Source organism: Mustelus asterias, chromosome 6 (assembly GCF_964213995.1).
Source record: "Mustelus asterias chromosome 6, sMusAst1.hap1.1, whole genome shotgun sequence".
NCBI classification, from domain to species: domain Eukaryota; kingdom Metazoa; phylum Chordata; class Chondrichthyes; order Carcharhiniformes; family Triakidae; genus Mustelus; species Mustelus asterias.
Window position 1 is genome coordinate 134,597,475 of NC_135806.1, and position 15,545 is coordinate 134,613,019.

The 15,545-nt window shown below is 43.0% G+C and overlaps 1 protein-coding gene across 4 annotated transcripts in view; it reads left to right on the plus strand.

The window, feature by feature from the left end:
• The window catches only part of nek1 (NIMA-related kinase 1), a 159,887-nt gene that overhangs the window by 129,761 nt on the left and 14,581 nt on the right, over positions 1-15,545 (plus strand). For all 4 annotated transcript variants that reach the window (XM_078215147.1, XM_078215149.1, XM_078215148.1 and 1 more), the window contains one exon: positions 13,390-13,523. In XM_078215147.1, the coding sequence (XP_078071273.1) occupies positions 13,390-13,523 (134 nt within the window). The remainder of the gene's footprint in view (positions 1-13,389; positions 13,524-15,545) is intronic.

Genomic DNA, 15,545 nt, shown 5'->3' on the forward strand with positions numbered 1-15,545 from the left:
GATGGTGGTTACCTCAGGCTGTGGGAACGTACAATGCGCCAGATGCACCCATACCATTCCCTGCCTGAATGTGAGTGACTCCTGTTGGAACTGTAAATGATGAAAAGTGTGGGATTCGGCTTGGCATGGTGGTCTCCATTGGTCAAAGGGATCACTGGCACTTGCTGGCCACCCTAATGCATGTATAAGAGGCAAGCACTCATAGCCACCAAGCGAGGAAGAAGAGGTGATCAGAGAACTTCAAAGGGAAAGTTGAGTAACCAGCACTGACCTGCAATAAGGAGTGCTATCACCATGCCTGAATGGTGAGCATGGAGTTAAATAAACAAAGATGGTATAACACCAGATCCTGAGTGTTGAAAGAAGTAAGGATAGCTAACAGAATTTTGGATTTTATTCTCAGGGAATTGGAATTCAAAGGTGAATCAGTGATGCTTCAGTTATATGAAGCCTTGGTCAGACCCCATTCAGAGCACTGCATTCAGTTTTGGGCATTGAACCTTGGCAAGGATGTATTGGCCTTGTGGAGAGGTGGGCGCATGTTGGTGTAGTGCAGGTTGACCAGATTCATAGAACCATAGAATCCGTACAGTGTAGAAGGAGGCCATTTGGCCCATCGAGTCTGCACCGACAATAATCCCACCAAGGCCATATCCCTGTAACCCCACATAATCCCCCTGACACTAAGGGGCAATCCCATCCAGACCTGTTCCCCATAACACCAAGTATTTATCCCGCAAATCCCCCTGACCTACACATCTTGGGACACTAAGGGGCAATTTAGCATGGCTAATCCACCTAACTTGCACATCTTTGGAGATTGATTCTGGTGTTTAAAGGGTTAAATTTGAGACCAGCTTGCATGAGGTTGTATTGAGTTTAAAAGTTGGTCTGATTGAGGTATTTAAAATGATTAAGGAATTTGCTATTCCTCCGCTGTCGCTGGACCAAAAAGATGGCACTCCCTAGCAGTACTGTGGGTGTACCTACACCTCATGGACTATGGTGGTTCCTGAAGGTGGCTCATTACCACCTTCTCAAGGGCAGTTATGGATGGCTGACACATTCTGGATTCGTCAGCGATGCTCACCTCCTATGAAAGAAAAGTCATCCAGCGGGGATAGCCACAACAAGGAGGTTTATTTTTAAAATTGGACTAGATAATTTAGGAGTGAAATCGGGAAGCACCCTTTCACCCAAAAAGCTGCGGATTTCGAGTCAATTGACAGTTTTGCATCTGATGTGAATGGAATTTTGAGAGTTCATAAGGTCAAGGGTTATTGAACACAAGCAGGTGAATTGAGTTGAGATACAGATCTGCCATGATCTAGCTGAATGGCTTACTCCCGTTCACTTACTCCTGATAAATGAAGAGATGCAATTGTGGGATGATGGTGCAGGTGTCGAAAGTAAGAAATGGAACTCAGCAAGCGATGTTCTTGTAGACTCAGAAGTAAGAAGTAGAGAGTTGTAAGATTGCAGCTGCTGATGGTTATAAGATGTTTATTTTGGTCAGTTGGGTGTCTGACATCTCAAACAAGTGGGAAATCCACAACATAAGAGTATCTGTTTAACTAACATGGAATGCATACTTTCACCATTTGGGTGCAAAGATACCACTTAACGAAGCAACTAACCCCTGAGGAATTGGTGCAGTTTGCTGCAATAGAAGCTGAGGGAATGATGATTTGGTCAGGGAATTTAATGGTGTTTAGCCGTCCAAACCATCAAGTTACCATTCCTGCTGTCCATCCTCAATCACCACACCAAATTAAACATCGTCTTCTTTGGAACTTAGTGTCAAGTACCCAGTCCCCAAGAACTTACACTTCCCATTAGTTGGCTGGTAAATTGTCAGAAGGTCCCTAAAATGGACCTTTTTGGTTTAACTATGAGATTGTGATTACAGATACTCGGTCTGATGGCTTGGTGGATAACTCCACTTGCAGTTTGGTACAGAGTCATATAACACAGAATGGATAGTCAGAGTCTTTTTCCCCAGGATAGAGATGTCAATTACTAGGGGACACAGGTAAAAGGGGGAAAGTTTAAAGGAGATGAGAGGCAAGGTTTTTACATAGAGGGTGGTAATTGCCCTGGAATATGCTGCCAGAGGGGGTGGTAGAAGCAAGTACAATAGCTATATTTAAGAGTCATCTTGACAGATACATGAATAGGCAGGGAATACAAGGATACAGATGGCGTAGAGGCAAAAGCTCTTTAGTTTGGAAAGGCATCATGTGTCGGCGCAGGCTTGGTGGGCCGAAGGGCCTGTTGCTGTGCTGTACTGTTCTTTGACTCTAATTAGTTGAGCTCGGCTACAACTACAGTGCTACACTTTGGTGTCCCTGGGTTAGAAAGTGGGGAAGAAAAACAATACAAATGTGACTGATATTCCGTGACCTATGCTGGAAAATGCGTATCAGTTGAGAGCAGGAGTTGGCTCTGACACAATGCTGTCCTCGCTCCCCATTTTCAATTCACCATAGTCTGTTAAATGGGAAAACGAAAAGCTGACATGTCTGGCAAGAGCCAGCACCTTTGCGAAAGAGAGGGGAAGAAGAAAGGACTGAACTAATCGAGGAGTGAATTGCTTGTGAGATCTTGTGCAGGTATTTGTGCATCTTTATGAAGGGTAAATTCAGACCAAAGGTTGCAAAGTATCCTGGCATCATCCACCATGCCTGTCAGCGGTTCCTCAATCCCTCTTATTTCAACCCCAGGCTTGCCATTCACATTCTTAAAGCTGTCTGGTTCGACAGTGGGGGAAGAATGAGCAAGTAAGTGAACAAGAAGAACCATAATAAAATGAACAAACAAATGCATGGGTGTGTTTAAAAAAATAAAATGACTTTCTCTCATAGTTTTAATGGTAAAGGTGATAATATTTTTCAAAAATGGCTGGTCAGTAAAGAGGACTTCATGTCCTGGGAATGAATTGACTAAATATAAAAAATATAAAAAGATTAATTCAGAGCTTAAATGCCACTACAGGCTCGAGAAGCTGAATGGCCAAGTCCTGTTCTTATATTCCTAACTAGAAAAGTGTTGAAGGCTGTGGTGGAATATTCATACTAACATGTTTAGAATGAACCTTTAAAATTAGAAACATTTGCAGCTAGTGAAAATATTGGCGTTATTGACATTACAGACTCATGGCCGCAAAGCGAAGATGGACGAGAGGTGAAGCTAGGATGGTATAGCATGTTTCGAAAGGATAGAGCAGGTAAGTTAGTTAGAGAGTTCACGTTATTGACCAGACAGGACTCAGCAGCTATCAAAATAAAGGTGAGCATAGCAGAGGGAAATATAGACAATATAATAGTAAAGAGGCTGCCAAATTGGCAAACAAGCAACTGCTTTCATCCTCCAACTCCAGAATAGTTGGAAAGAAACTTTCTGGAAGTGATCATGGACATGCCAGACACCCAGGGCCAAGAAGCAGTAACTGGAAGGGAGTGATGGAAATGAAACAGTAATGACTGATAGCTTCGAAGAGGTGATATGGAGAACTGGCGATAGGTTCTATATGAAACATATTTTACATCATTCCTCTGAAACTGGTTAGTGATAAAGAAAGAGTTAGAAAACTTACTTAGCTTCTCATCTAGTCCTTATGACTTTCCAAAATGTCTTTTGTTTAGAACCAATGGATTGCATTCTTGGGAATTCACTTGTTAAATCAGTTGATATGACAGCCAGTTTGCAAGTCATGAGGTCCTACGAACAGCAAGGGAATGACAAGTTAATCAGTTTTTAAAAAATGGTAATAGTTCTGGGAGGATTGCTGGGTCGGATGTAGGGAAAAGCTCCCTACTGTTTTTAAAATTGTGGCATCTGAACAGGAAGATGGAGCTTGTTCTGCCTCATCTGAAAGTAATTTGGGTGAATATTTGGGTTCCACTAATCATTGTATAGTTGTTTCATATAACAAGGCCAACATACCAGTAACATTGCATAAGACTCTAGAGGAGAATGCTTTGGAGCTATACAGGGTCAAAATGAGAATCTGGGATATGGTGAGGCAGTGGTGATGGTGCTGGACTCGTCCATTGTACATCCCCACCGTGGCAAGGTGTGAAATGAAGCTAAATAAATCTAGCACCTGAACAATAGCAGCTGATTTCAGAATATCTGTCCCTACTTTGCCTGGCTTCCATGTTACTTCCAGTCTTGATGTTCTGAAAAGCAATCCAGCCAAACGCAATGCACAATTCTGGATTTAATTATTTTCACACTGGAATTGATCACACATGTGAAATGACTAAGTATGTGTCATGATGGTGGCAGTTTTCTTTTGTAGGATCCGAAAGGAAGTGCATGAGTATGATGGATAATTTTGAAATTGCATAAATACAGAAACTGTATCTCAGTGTTACCTGCCAGGCATGTAGCAATGTATAGGTTCAAAGCATTGCAATCCATCTGACTCGTCCCAATGTGAGAAAAAGGCCATGAGTTGCAGTAGTTACATAACCTTTTCTTTCCGCTGAATATCTATCCAGTTCTCTGCTCTCTTCATCTTGACTCTACCTGCCTAGACAGTTGGGTTTACCATCCCCAGGGCTTGATAAACTACATCCCAGAGAACATAAGAAAATAAGAACAGGGAGCAGATGTGTAAAAACAATAACACTAGGGTTATTATATTAGGTGATTTCAACTTTCCCAACATTAACTGCGATATACATAGTGTTAAGGGCTTGGATGGAGTAGATTTCTTGAAATGTGCATCGAAGAACTTTTGAAATCAATGTGTGGCGGGTCGAACAAGGGAGGGAGCTGTGCTGGACCTGATTCTGGAGAATGAAGCCGGATAGATGGTGAAGTGGTGGTGGGGGGAGCATTTTAGTGTTGGCGATCACAACATGGTACAATTTAAGTTTGTTATGGACAAGGAAATAGACAAGCTGCCAAAAAAATGTTTTGGATTGGGGAGAGCAAATTTTAGTAAAATAAGACAGGATCTGGCCAAGGTAGACTGGCAACAGCTACTACTAATGGGAAAATCTACAGAAGAGCAGTGGAAGGGGAGGCATTCAAAAAGGAAATGGGGAGGGTGCGAGCCCAGCATGTTCCCTCTAGGGCGATGGGTAGGAAGGAATAACAAGCCCAGAGAACCACGGATGACCAGAGATATTCAGGATACAATGAGAAGGGGAAAAAAAAGGCTTTTAAAAAAAGTACAAGGGGAGCAAATTAGTGGAGGCATTAGCGAGGTATAGAAAATGCAGGGTAGCACTTAATAAAGCAATTAGAAATACAAATGGGGGTATGTGAAAGCTCTGGCTGGTAAAAGTAGGGAAAATTCCAAGATATTCTATAAGCATATCGGTGGGAAGAGGATAGCCAGGGAAAGAGTAGGGACCATTAGGGACCAAGGGGGCTATCTGTGGGTGGAGCCAGATGACATTGGTAGAGTGTTGAATAAATGCATCTGTCTTCGCCCAAAAGAATGAGGACGATGCTATGCAATTCAGGGCGGGAGACTATGAAGTTCTTGAGCAAATTGATCGAGGGAAGGACAAGATATTGGAGGTGTTGGCAGCCTTAATTGGATAAATCTCCAGGTCCAGATGAATTTTGCCCTAGGCTGCTGTGGGAGGCAAAGGAGGAGATTGCAGGGGCTCTGACCCAAATTTTCAATTCCTCTCTGGCCAGGGAGGAGGTGCCAGATGACTGGAGAGCAGCTAATGTAGTTCTGCTCTTTAAGAAGGGTTGTAGAGATAAACCAGGGAACTACAGACCAGTATGTTTTACGTCAGTGGTAGGGAGACGATTGGAGAAATCTCTAAAGCAGAGCATTTATCTCCACTTGGACAGGCAAAGCTTGATCAGGGAAAGTCAGCACGGCTTCATCAGAGGGAGGTCATGCCTAACAAATTTTGATTGAATTTTTTGAGGAGGGGACCGGTGTATAGACGAGGGTAGTGCAGTCGATGTAGTTTATATGAATTTCAGCAAAGCCTTTGACAAGGTCCCACATGGGAGACTTGTAAAGATAAATTCAGATGGGACACAGGGTAATTTTGATAAAATGGATTCAAAATTGGCTCAGTTGTAGGAGACAGTGGGTGATGACAGAAGGCTGCTTTAGTGACTGGAATCAATGTCCAGTGGCGTTAGGCCCCCTATTATTCGTCATTTATATAAATGACATTGATGACTATGTGGGGATAGGATTAGTAAATTTGCGGATGACACAAAGATTGGACGGGTGGTTAACAGTGAGGTGGAGTGTTTGAGCTACAAGAACCTATAGACGGAATGGTCAAATGGGCAGATAAGTGGCAGATGGAATTTAACCCTGGAAAGTGTGAGGTGATACATTTTGTAAGGAGTAATTTGACAAGAAAGTACTCAATGAATGGTAGGACACTCGGAAGTTCAGTGGAACGAAGGGACCTTGGCGTGTTTGTTCACATACCTCTGAAAACGGAAGGGCATGTTAGTAGAGTGGTGAAAAAGGCATATGGGACACTTGCCTTTATCAATCGAGGCAGAGATTACAAAGGCAGAAAGTCATGTTGGAGTTGTATAGAACTTTGCTGAGGCCACAGCTAGAATACTGTGTGCAGTTCTGGTCACCACATTGTCGGAAGGATGTGATTGCACTGGAGAGGGTGCAGAGGAGATTCACCAGGATGCTGCCTGGGATGGAACATTTAAGTTATCAAGAAAGGTTGGGTAGGCTTGGGTTGTTTTCGTTGGAGCAGAGAAGACTGACGGGCTACGTGATCAAGGTGTACAAGATTATGAGGGACAGTGGATAAGGAGCAGCTGTTCCCCTGAGTTGAAGGGTCAGTCACAAGGGGACATAGGTTCAAGGTGAAGGGCAGGAGGTTTATTCAGGGGGGATATGAGGGAAAACGTTTTTTACTCAGAGGGTGGTGATGGTCTGGAATGCGCTGCCTGGGAGATTGATGGAGGTGGGCAGCCTCACATCCTTTAAAAAGTATTTGGATGAGCACTTAGCCCTGAATGTTATGATGTGCCATGGGTCAAGTGCTGGCAGATGGGATTAGGTGAGAGTTTAGGTGTTTCTAATGTGTCTGTGCGGACTCAATGGGCTGAAGGGCCTCTTCTGTGCTATGATTCTATGTGTAAGCAATTCAGCCCCTCAAGTGTGCATTGCCATTCAACATGACCGTGATTGATCTCATCACAGCCTCATCTTCCTGTCTGCTCCCCATAATCCTTCATCCCTCTACTAATTAAACACCTATCTATTTCCTCAAATTTGTTCAGTGTTCTGCATCCACTGCACTCTGGGGTAGAGAATTCCATGGATTCAATGCGCTTTGAGTGAAGTAATTCCTCCTCATTTGTTTTAAATCTGCCGACCCTCAGTCTACAACGATGGCCTCCTGTTCAAGAATGTCCAACAAGGGGAAACATCCGCTCTATGTCTACCCTGTCAATCCCCTTCAGCATCTTGTATACTTCAATTAGATCTCCTCTCATTCATCTAAACTCCAGTGAGTATAGAACATAAACTGTTCAATCTTTCTTCGTAAGACAAGTCCTTCATCCCTGGAATGAATCCAGTGAACCTTCTCTGAACCGCCTCGAATGCGTTTACATCCTCCTCAAGTAAGGGAATCAAAACTGTACGCAGTACTCCAGATGCAGTCTCACCAATGCCCCATACGGTTGCAGCAGCACTTCTCTTTTTTTGTACTCTATTCCATTAGCAAAGAATGCCAAAATTCCATTTACCTTCCTTATTTCTTGCATACTAACTTGCTGCAATTTGTGCATAAGATCCCTCTGTGCCGAAGCTCCCACAAGCTGTGGCTACAACACACTGCCTAACCCTGCATCCCTATTTTATTTAATTATATTTTCAACTTGTTTTTAATTTTACTCATCTCTTTTTTTTTCTTCCTGCCTCAACTTCAATCTCATGAGATAGAAAACCGAGAAGAGAGAAATACTCACCCATCGATCATCTGGTTGTGATATCACGTAGGCATGTTCACTCAATGTGGTAGGACTGCGACAGCTTATCTCCCAGCTCTCCTGCCTTGGTACACTCTGCCCCCCGCCCCCACCCACTGACCAGCGGTAGGTGGGGGGAGGTCACAGTGTAAGGGTAACAGGGTAAACCATTTCGGACTGAGATGAGAACTTTCTTCATCCAGAGTGTGGTCCGCCTGTGGAATATGCTAACACAAAGCATGGTATGTTTTCAAAAATGAGTGAAGTAAAACTCTTGGGGTTAAAGCAATCAAAGGATATGGGGAGGAAAGTGGGAACAGGTTACTGAGTTGGATGATTAGCCATGATCATAATGAATGGCAGCGGATCAGGCTTGTACTGAATAGCCTATCCCTGCTCCTGTCTTCCAAGTTTCTATTTTTCTGAGCTGGAGTTTGCGCATATTGGTTTAATTTTGTAATTACGTCAAGCGTTATTTGAGTTAATTATCCTCCTGAGGATCTTGAATATCCCAATTGGATTTCTCATGAGTGTTATTTTCTTAAACTGCCAACATTCCCAGTTCTCACAGACTTTCTGTGTAGCTCAGAACTTGAAATTCAAAGTGCCACTTACTTTGTTCTTTTCCTGACTTCTCTTAGGATGTCCCCAGTTTTCTGCCATCCAAGTGTTCAAATTCCCTTTTGAAAGTTACTCCCACAGTTTTAGGCCGTGCATTGCAGACCAGCATAATTTGCTGCAGAAGCAAATCCCCTCTCCCTTTGCTTCCTCTTCTGCTGAATACTTTAGAAATTGATCTTGGATGAGGCTGTATTTTACATATTGGACGCAACTCTAGGTTGAGAATACATAAAGAACAGATTCAGAGTTGAAAATTAAGTATTCTAAATTATGGCAAGAGGATTGAAATGCTTTAATTGGAGAAATGTGCAAGATGAGATATGATACAGGTGTTTAAAATACTGTGAGCAATGGTAATGTTGCTATTTGTCGATTACTGAAGCTGGTGAGCCCAGATCTACAGCAGTGACTTATTTATGTAGCACCTTTAACATAATAAATCAATCGAAGGAGACATTTTACAACAAAATACGACACAGCCACGTGAGATATGTGGTCAGAAGACCCAGAACTTGATCATAGAGTATGTTTTAAGGATTGCCTAAAAGGAGGAAGGTGAGGGAGAGAGGCAGAGGGGTGTAGGGGGAGAATTTCAGAGCTTTGGGCCAAGGCAACTGAAGGCCTAGTTGCCTTGGCCCAAAGCTCTGGAATCAGAGATAGTCAAGAAGCCAGAACTAGATGAGTGTGTACATCTTAGAGGGTTATGGGACTGGAGGAGATTACAGCATTAGGGAGGGATGTGAAGGGATTTGAAAGCAAGGATGAGAATTTTAAAATCCAGGCGTTGATTTTGATTTGATTTATTATTGTCACATGTATTAGCATACAGTAAAAAGTATTGTTTCTTGCGCGCCATACAGACAAAACATTCCTTTCATAGAGAAGGAAAGGAGAGAGCGCAGAATGTACTATTACAGTCATAGCTAGGGTGTAGAAAAAGATCAACTTAATGCAAGGTAAATCCATTCAAAAGTCTGACAGCAGCAGGGAGGAAGCTGTTCTTGAGTCGGTTAGTACGTGACCTCAGACTTTTGTATTTTTTTCCCAAAAGAAGAAGGTGGAAGAGAGAATGTCCGGGGTGCGTGGAGTTCTTAATTATGCTGGCTGCTTTCCCGAGGCAGCGGGAAATGTGGACAAAGTCAATGGATGGGAGGCTGGTTTGCGTGATGGATTGGGCTTGACCTGTCAGCATAGGTCAGCAATCTTGGGAATGATAGGGGAGTGGGTCTTGCTGCCATTTAATACACTGGGCAGCCTGGGTTTTGCATGATTTCAGGTTTACTTAGGGTAGAATGTGGGAGACCAGATAAGAATGCTTTGGAAAAGTTGGCCAGAGGCAGCAAACTTATGAGGGTTTCAGCAGCAGATGAGCTGAAACAAGAGATGAAGTCAGGCTATGTTATGGAGGTGGAAAAACAATGGCATGAATATGAGGTCTCAAGCTGACTCGGGATTAAATGTGACACCAAGGTTGGAACCAGACTAACTTAATCTCAGACTGGTGCCAGGGAGTGGGGATGGTGTCAGAATAGAGTCATAGAGGTTTACAGCATGGAAACGGGCTTTTCGGCCCAACTTGTCCATGCCGCCCTTTTTTTTTTAAAACCTCTAAACTAATCCCAATTGCCCGCATTTGGCCCATATCCCTCTATGCCCATCGTACCCATGTAACTATCTAAATGCTTTTTAAAAGACAAAATTGTACCCACCTCTACTACTACCTCTGGCAGCTTGTTCCAGGCACTCACCACCCTCTGTGTGGAAAAAATTGCCCCTCTGGACACTTTTGTATCTCTCCCCTCTCACCTTAAACCTATGCCCTCTAGTTTTAGACTCCCCTACCTTAGGAAAAGATATTGACTATCTCGCTGATCTGTGCCCCTCATTTATTTTATAGACCTCTATAAGATCACCCCTCAGCCTCCTACGCTCCAGAGAAAAAAGTCCCAGTCCATCCAGCCTCTCCTTGTAACTCAATCCATCAAGTCCCAGTAACGTCCTAATAAATCTTTTCTGCACTCTTTCTAGTTTAATAATATCCTTTCTATAATAGGGTGACCAGAATTGCACACAGTATTCCAAGTGTGGCCGTATCAATGTCTTGAACAACTTCAACAAGACGTCCCAACTCCTGCTGAGGAACAGAGTTCAGAGCCTTAACTGAAAACAATTACTTCCCAATATTTAATTGGAGGAAATTTGTACCCATCCAGTACTGGATGTCAGATAAGCAGTCTGATAATTTAGCCAAGTATGAGAATTGATTAACTTGGTAAGTTGTTTGGTTTAGGTGTGGACTTAAACTCCTCTAGGCAGTGATTTCAATTTTCTCCTGGAGTCTCTGCACTCTGCCCAAAGAAAGGAGTAGAGTTACCCATTTAAAGCTGAAGAAAGTTGGCCTTAGTCACAGAAGCAGCTTTCCTGACCCTGACCAGGCTTTTGATTTGATTTATTATTGTCAAATGTATTAGTATACAGTGAAAAGCATTGTTTCGTGCACGCTATACAGACAAAGCATACCCTACATAGAGAAGGAAAGGAGAGAGTGCAGAATGTAGTGTTACAGTCATTACACTGAATTAGGCAGTCATGCATGTGAACGCATCCCTAATATGGCCTGTTGCGGACAGTCTGCATATTGAACTTTACTAAACATTGAGCCACTGTCAATGTTACTAAACTAAAATCATATGGGATTCAGAGTGGGCTGGCTAGATGGATTCAGAACTGGCTTGGTTAAAGAAGTCATGATGTGGAGATGCCGGTGTTGGACTGGGGTAAACACAGTAAGGAGTCTAACAACACCAGGTTAAACTCCAACAGGTTTATTTGGTAGCAAACGCCACTAGCTTTCGGAGCGCTGCTCCTTCGTCAGGTGAGTGGGAGATCCCACTCACCTGACGAAGGAGCAGCGCTCCAAAAGCTAGTGGCGTTTGCTACCAAATAAACCTGTTGGACTTTAACCTGGTGTCGTTAGACTCCTTACTTGGTTAAAGAAGACAGAGTAGCGGAGAAAGTGTGTTTCAGAATGGAGATCTGTAACTAGTGGTGTTCCGCAGGGATTAGTGCTGGGGACCTCTATTGTTTGTAATATATCATAGAAACCCTACAGTGCAGAAAGAGGCCATTCGGCCCATCAAGTCTACACCGACCACAATCCCCCCCAGGCCCTACCGCCATATCCCGACATATTTACCCGCTAATCCCTCTAACCTACGCATTTCAGGACACCAAGGGGCAATTTTAGTGTGGCCAATCAACCTAACCCGCACATCTTTGGACTGTGGGAGGAAACCGGAGCACCCGGAGGAAACCCACGCAGACACGAGGAGAATGTGCAAACTCCACAAAACAGTGGCCCAAGCCAGGAATCGAATCTAGATACCTGGAGCTGTGAAGTAGCAGTGCTAACCACTGTGCTACCGTGCCGCCCAGGCCATGATCTGGAGGAAAATATGGGTGGTATGATTAGTAAGTTTGCGGATGACACGAAGATTGGTGGAGTTGCTGATAGTGCGAGGGATTGCCAGAGAATACAACAGGATATAGATAGACTGGAGACTTGGGCACAGAAATGGCAGACGGAGTTTAATCCGGACAAATGCGAGGTGATGGATTTTGGAGGATCAAATTTGTGTGTGAATTACACTGTAAATGCTTAGGAACATTAACATACAGAGGGATCTGGGAGTGCAGGTCCACAGTTCCCTAAAAGTGGCAACACAGGTGGCCAAGATGAATAAGAAGGCATATAGCATGCTTGCCTTCATCAGCCGGGGCATTGAGTACAAGAGTTGGGAAATCATGTTGCAGCTTTATAAAACCTTGGTTAGGCTGCATTTGGAGTATTGTGTGCAATTCTGGTCGCCACACTCCAGAAGGATGTGGAAGCTTTGGAGAGAATGCAAAGAAGGTTCACCAGGATGTTGACTGCTCTCGAGGGTGTTGGCTATGAGGAGAGGTTGAATAAACTAGGATTGTTTTCACTGGAAAGACAGAGACTGAGGGGAGACCTGATAGAGGTCTACACAATTATGAGAGGCATAGACAGCATGGGTAGTCAGAGGCTTTTCCCCAGGTGGAAGTATCAATTACAAGGGGGCACAGGTTCAAGATGAGGGGGAAAGTTTAAGGAAGATGTGCGGGGGAAGTTTTTCACACAGAGAGTGGTGGGTGCTTGGAATGTGCTGCCAGAGGAGGTGGTGGAAACAGGCACATTAGCAACATTTAAAAGGCATCTGGCTGGGTCCATGAATAGGGAGGGAATAGAGGGATATGGACCTAGTAAGGGCAGAAGTTTTTTTTTAGTTCATCAGGGCAACATGATCGGTACAGGCATGGAGGGCTGAAGGGCCTGTTCCTGTGCTGTACCTTTCTTTGTACATTAAGCTACTTTAACCTGCTTGATTAAAATTATCTATCGTTTTTGAAAAATACCTCCAAACTATTTCTTCTAAGAAATAGCAGTCTCTTGGGGTCGCGGATGACTTAAATCCTCATGTTTACTGTTGGGTAACCCAATTCCTTTCCTAACAAAGAAACCAGCTCCGACATTTGACTTGCTATATAGGACACCCCAGCAGTGCCAGCGTTCACAGCTGTTAGCACATGGACTGCACTTAATTGCCAAAATAATAATGGCTGAAATTTACAAAGCTTTGTAATATAATCCCCACGAAATGAAGCCATCTGCAGTAATTGGGCTATTTTCAATGGTGTGGGAGGGAAAAGCTGACCTGATGGTTTTTAGATCAGTAGTTTTGACTGGCTGTTTTTTTTTTTGTAATGGTCTTCCTAAAGGATTTTCTGTTCTTGCAATTTGCATAGATGACAGCGAGGAAGATGTTGCAGGTGAAAGTGCCGAGTTTGACAGCGTCTTCAGCAGATTGGAGGAGCTGCGAATGACACTGGAGCAAGAAATGGGCTTTGAAAACTTCATTGAAGCTTACAACAAAATTAAGGTTGCTTGGTTTCTTCGCATGTTTTAATGCTGTCTTGTGTTATTTTTGTTCAAGTCTAGGTGGGGTTTAGACCATTTGAGAAATTCAGAGGGATTCTGAATACTTGCATCAAATTGAAGACTGAACTCTCAAATCGAATGCAAAGCTGGAGAAAAACGGTTTCTGCAGTGGCTGACCCTTGGTGCAAAGTTTTTGATGTTTTTGCCGGTCAGAAACTGAGGGGATATTTTACTAAACCAGGGAGAAGAAAATTCTTGGGAAGTGATACCTCATGGACAAGCCTTGAATATCTCTCACTGTTGAGGTTTAAATACTGATCGGATCAGGAAATCAGATTGCAAATCCAAGCATTGTGGTGAACTTATATTTGGATGTCTTGGTGTTCTGGTGAACTTGGAATGCCAAAATCCTTGTTAAAAATTGCTGTTAATTGGTACGGAGAAGTTATGAGACAGAAAGAAAGATCACAATTTTCCTAACCAAGGGGATTCTCGCAAACTATAACCATGAATTTGGATTGTTCAGTGCAGCCTACTTTTCCATTCACCAGAATGATATGGGGCTAAACCAGTTACATTTTAAAGACTGGTTTCATAAACTAGACTTGCATTCCCTCTTGTATAGGACACCAATAAATTTAAGATGGTTAAAGGATTTGACAGGGTAAACAGAGGAAAAGCTATTTCCTCTGGGGGGATCAGTCTGGAGCAGGTACCTTAATAATGGAGTTAAGCCAGTTCTTCACAGCATAAGGGTATGTTCGGATCCCAGCTGATTATACTGAGCAAGTCAGATCCCAGAGTGAAACTTGATAGACCGAAACTTTTTTTTAAAGAAATCATGGAGGTAAGTTACTGAATAAATTCACAGGAACCTGCTGATAAACTTTGAACACCAACTAAAATATTTATTAAACAAAAGAAAACAAACTATTACAGCAGACACACAGGTCTCAATACAAACAGGTGACAAAGCTTCAAATTCACTCTGTTCCTTTACCCCAGCGATATTGTTATGGACCCACAAACCAGTGAAGAGTTTCCATGAGCTTGATGCAAAATGGCTTCTGGATTGAGACTGGCACAGTTACAAATGGTTTTCTTCCAGTGAATTCCTGAGCATTCACTTGATGCTTTTCACCTAACTTACGCCCCAAGACATTCAGATTTCAAAACTGGGATTAATGAGTTTTTGTTAGGCAAGTGTCTTCTGCTTTATGGATCAATGTGAGTGTAGTTAAGATACAGATCAGCCTTTACCTAATTGAATCGGCTCAAGCGGCTGAATGGTTTATCCTGTTTCCATGCTCTAAGAGAGAGGAGTGGAACGGTTTCGGTACATTTTGAGAGGCATTTGATGATGTACTAAATGCTCGTGATGTTTACACACCTGTGATGGATTTGCAGCACTCCAGATGTCTTAAATCTTGTTTTGGTTGCAAAGTAATGAAATGTGATTTGATTTTCTCTATCCCGCCCCCACCCACATCACCTCCAAGCCCACCTTTATAGGGCCTGGAAAAAGTCAGGCCATTAACTCTTTTTCTCTTTCCACACATGCTGCCTCAGTATTTGCACAGTACGGGGCCCTCCAATTCAAGCTCTTCAGAACTGCAGTTAGGCAGGGAATTTAGCACAAGGAGGAAAGTAAATGAAAACTGATACACCAGTTGAAACAGGATTTTGCACCATCTTTGGCTGGAAAGACTATCTGGATTCTCTGGGGGAATCACAGAACCTGCTCCAACTCGAGACAAAAAATATGCTTGGCTCTTGTTCTGACATCACCAAAATAGGATGTGGTTAATAGCTGACTGCATCAAAGACACCCAGTGACATACAACTGATATCCTTACTCTCAACACCACATGTAGCCTTAACCTTATTTATGGTATTCATCAAAGTGGATACCAGTATGAGTGTGAAACTGAATCCTCCAAGGTAACAGGAACCTTCATGTGAGTGTTGACAAAAGGATCTGTGGGATTTTTTTTCTTGAATGATTCCTTCAGAGCTCTGCCTT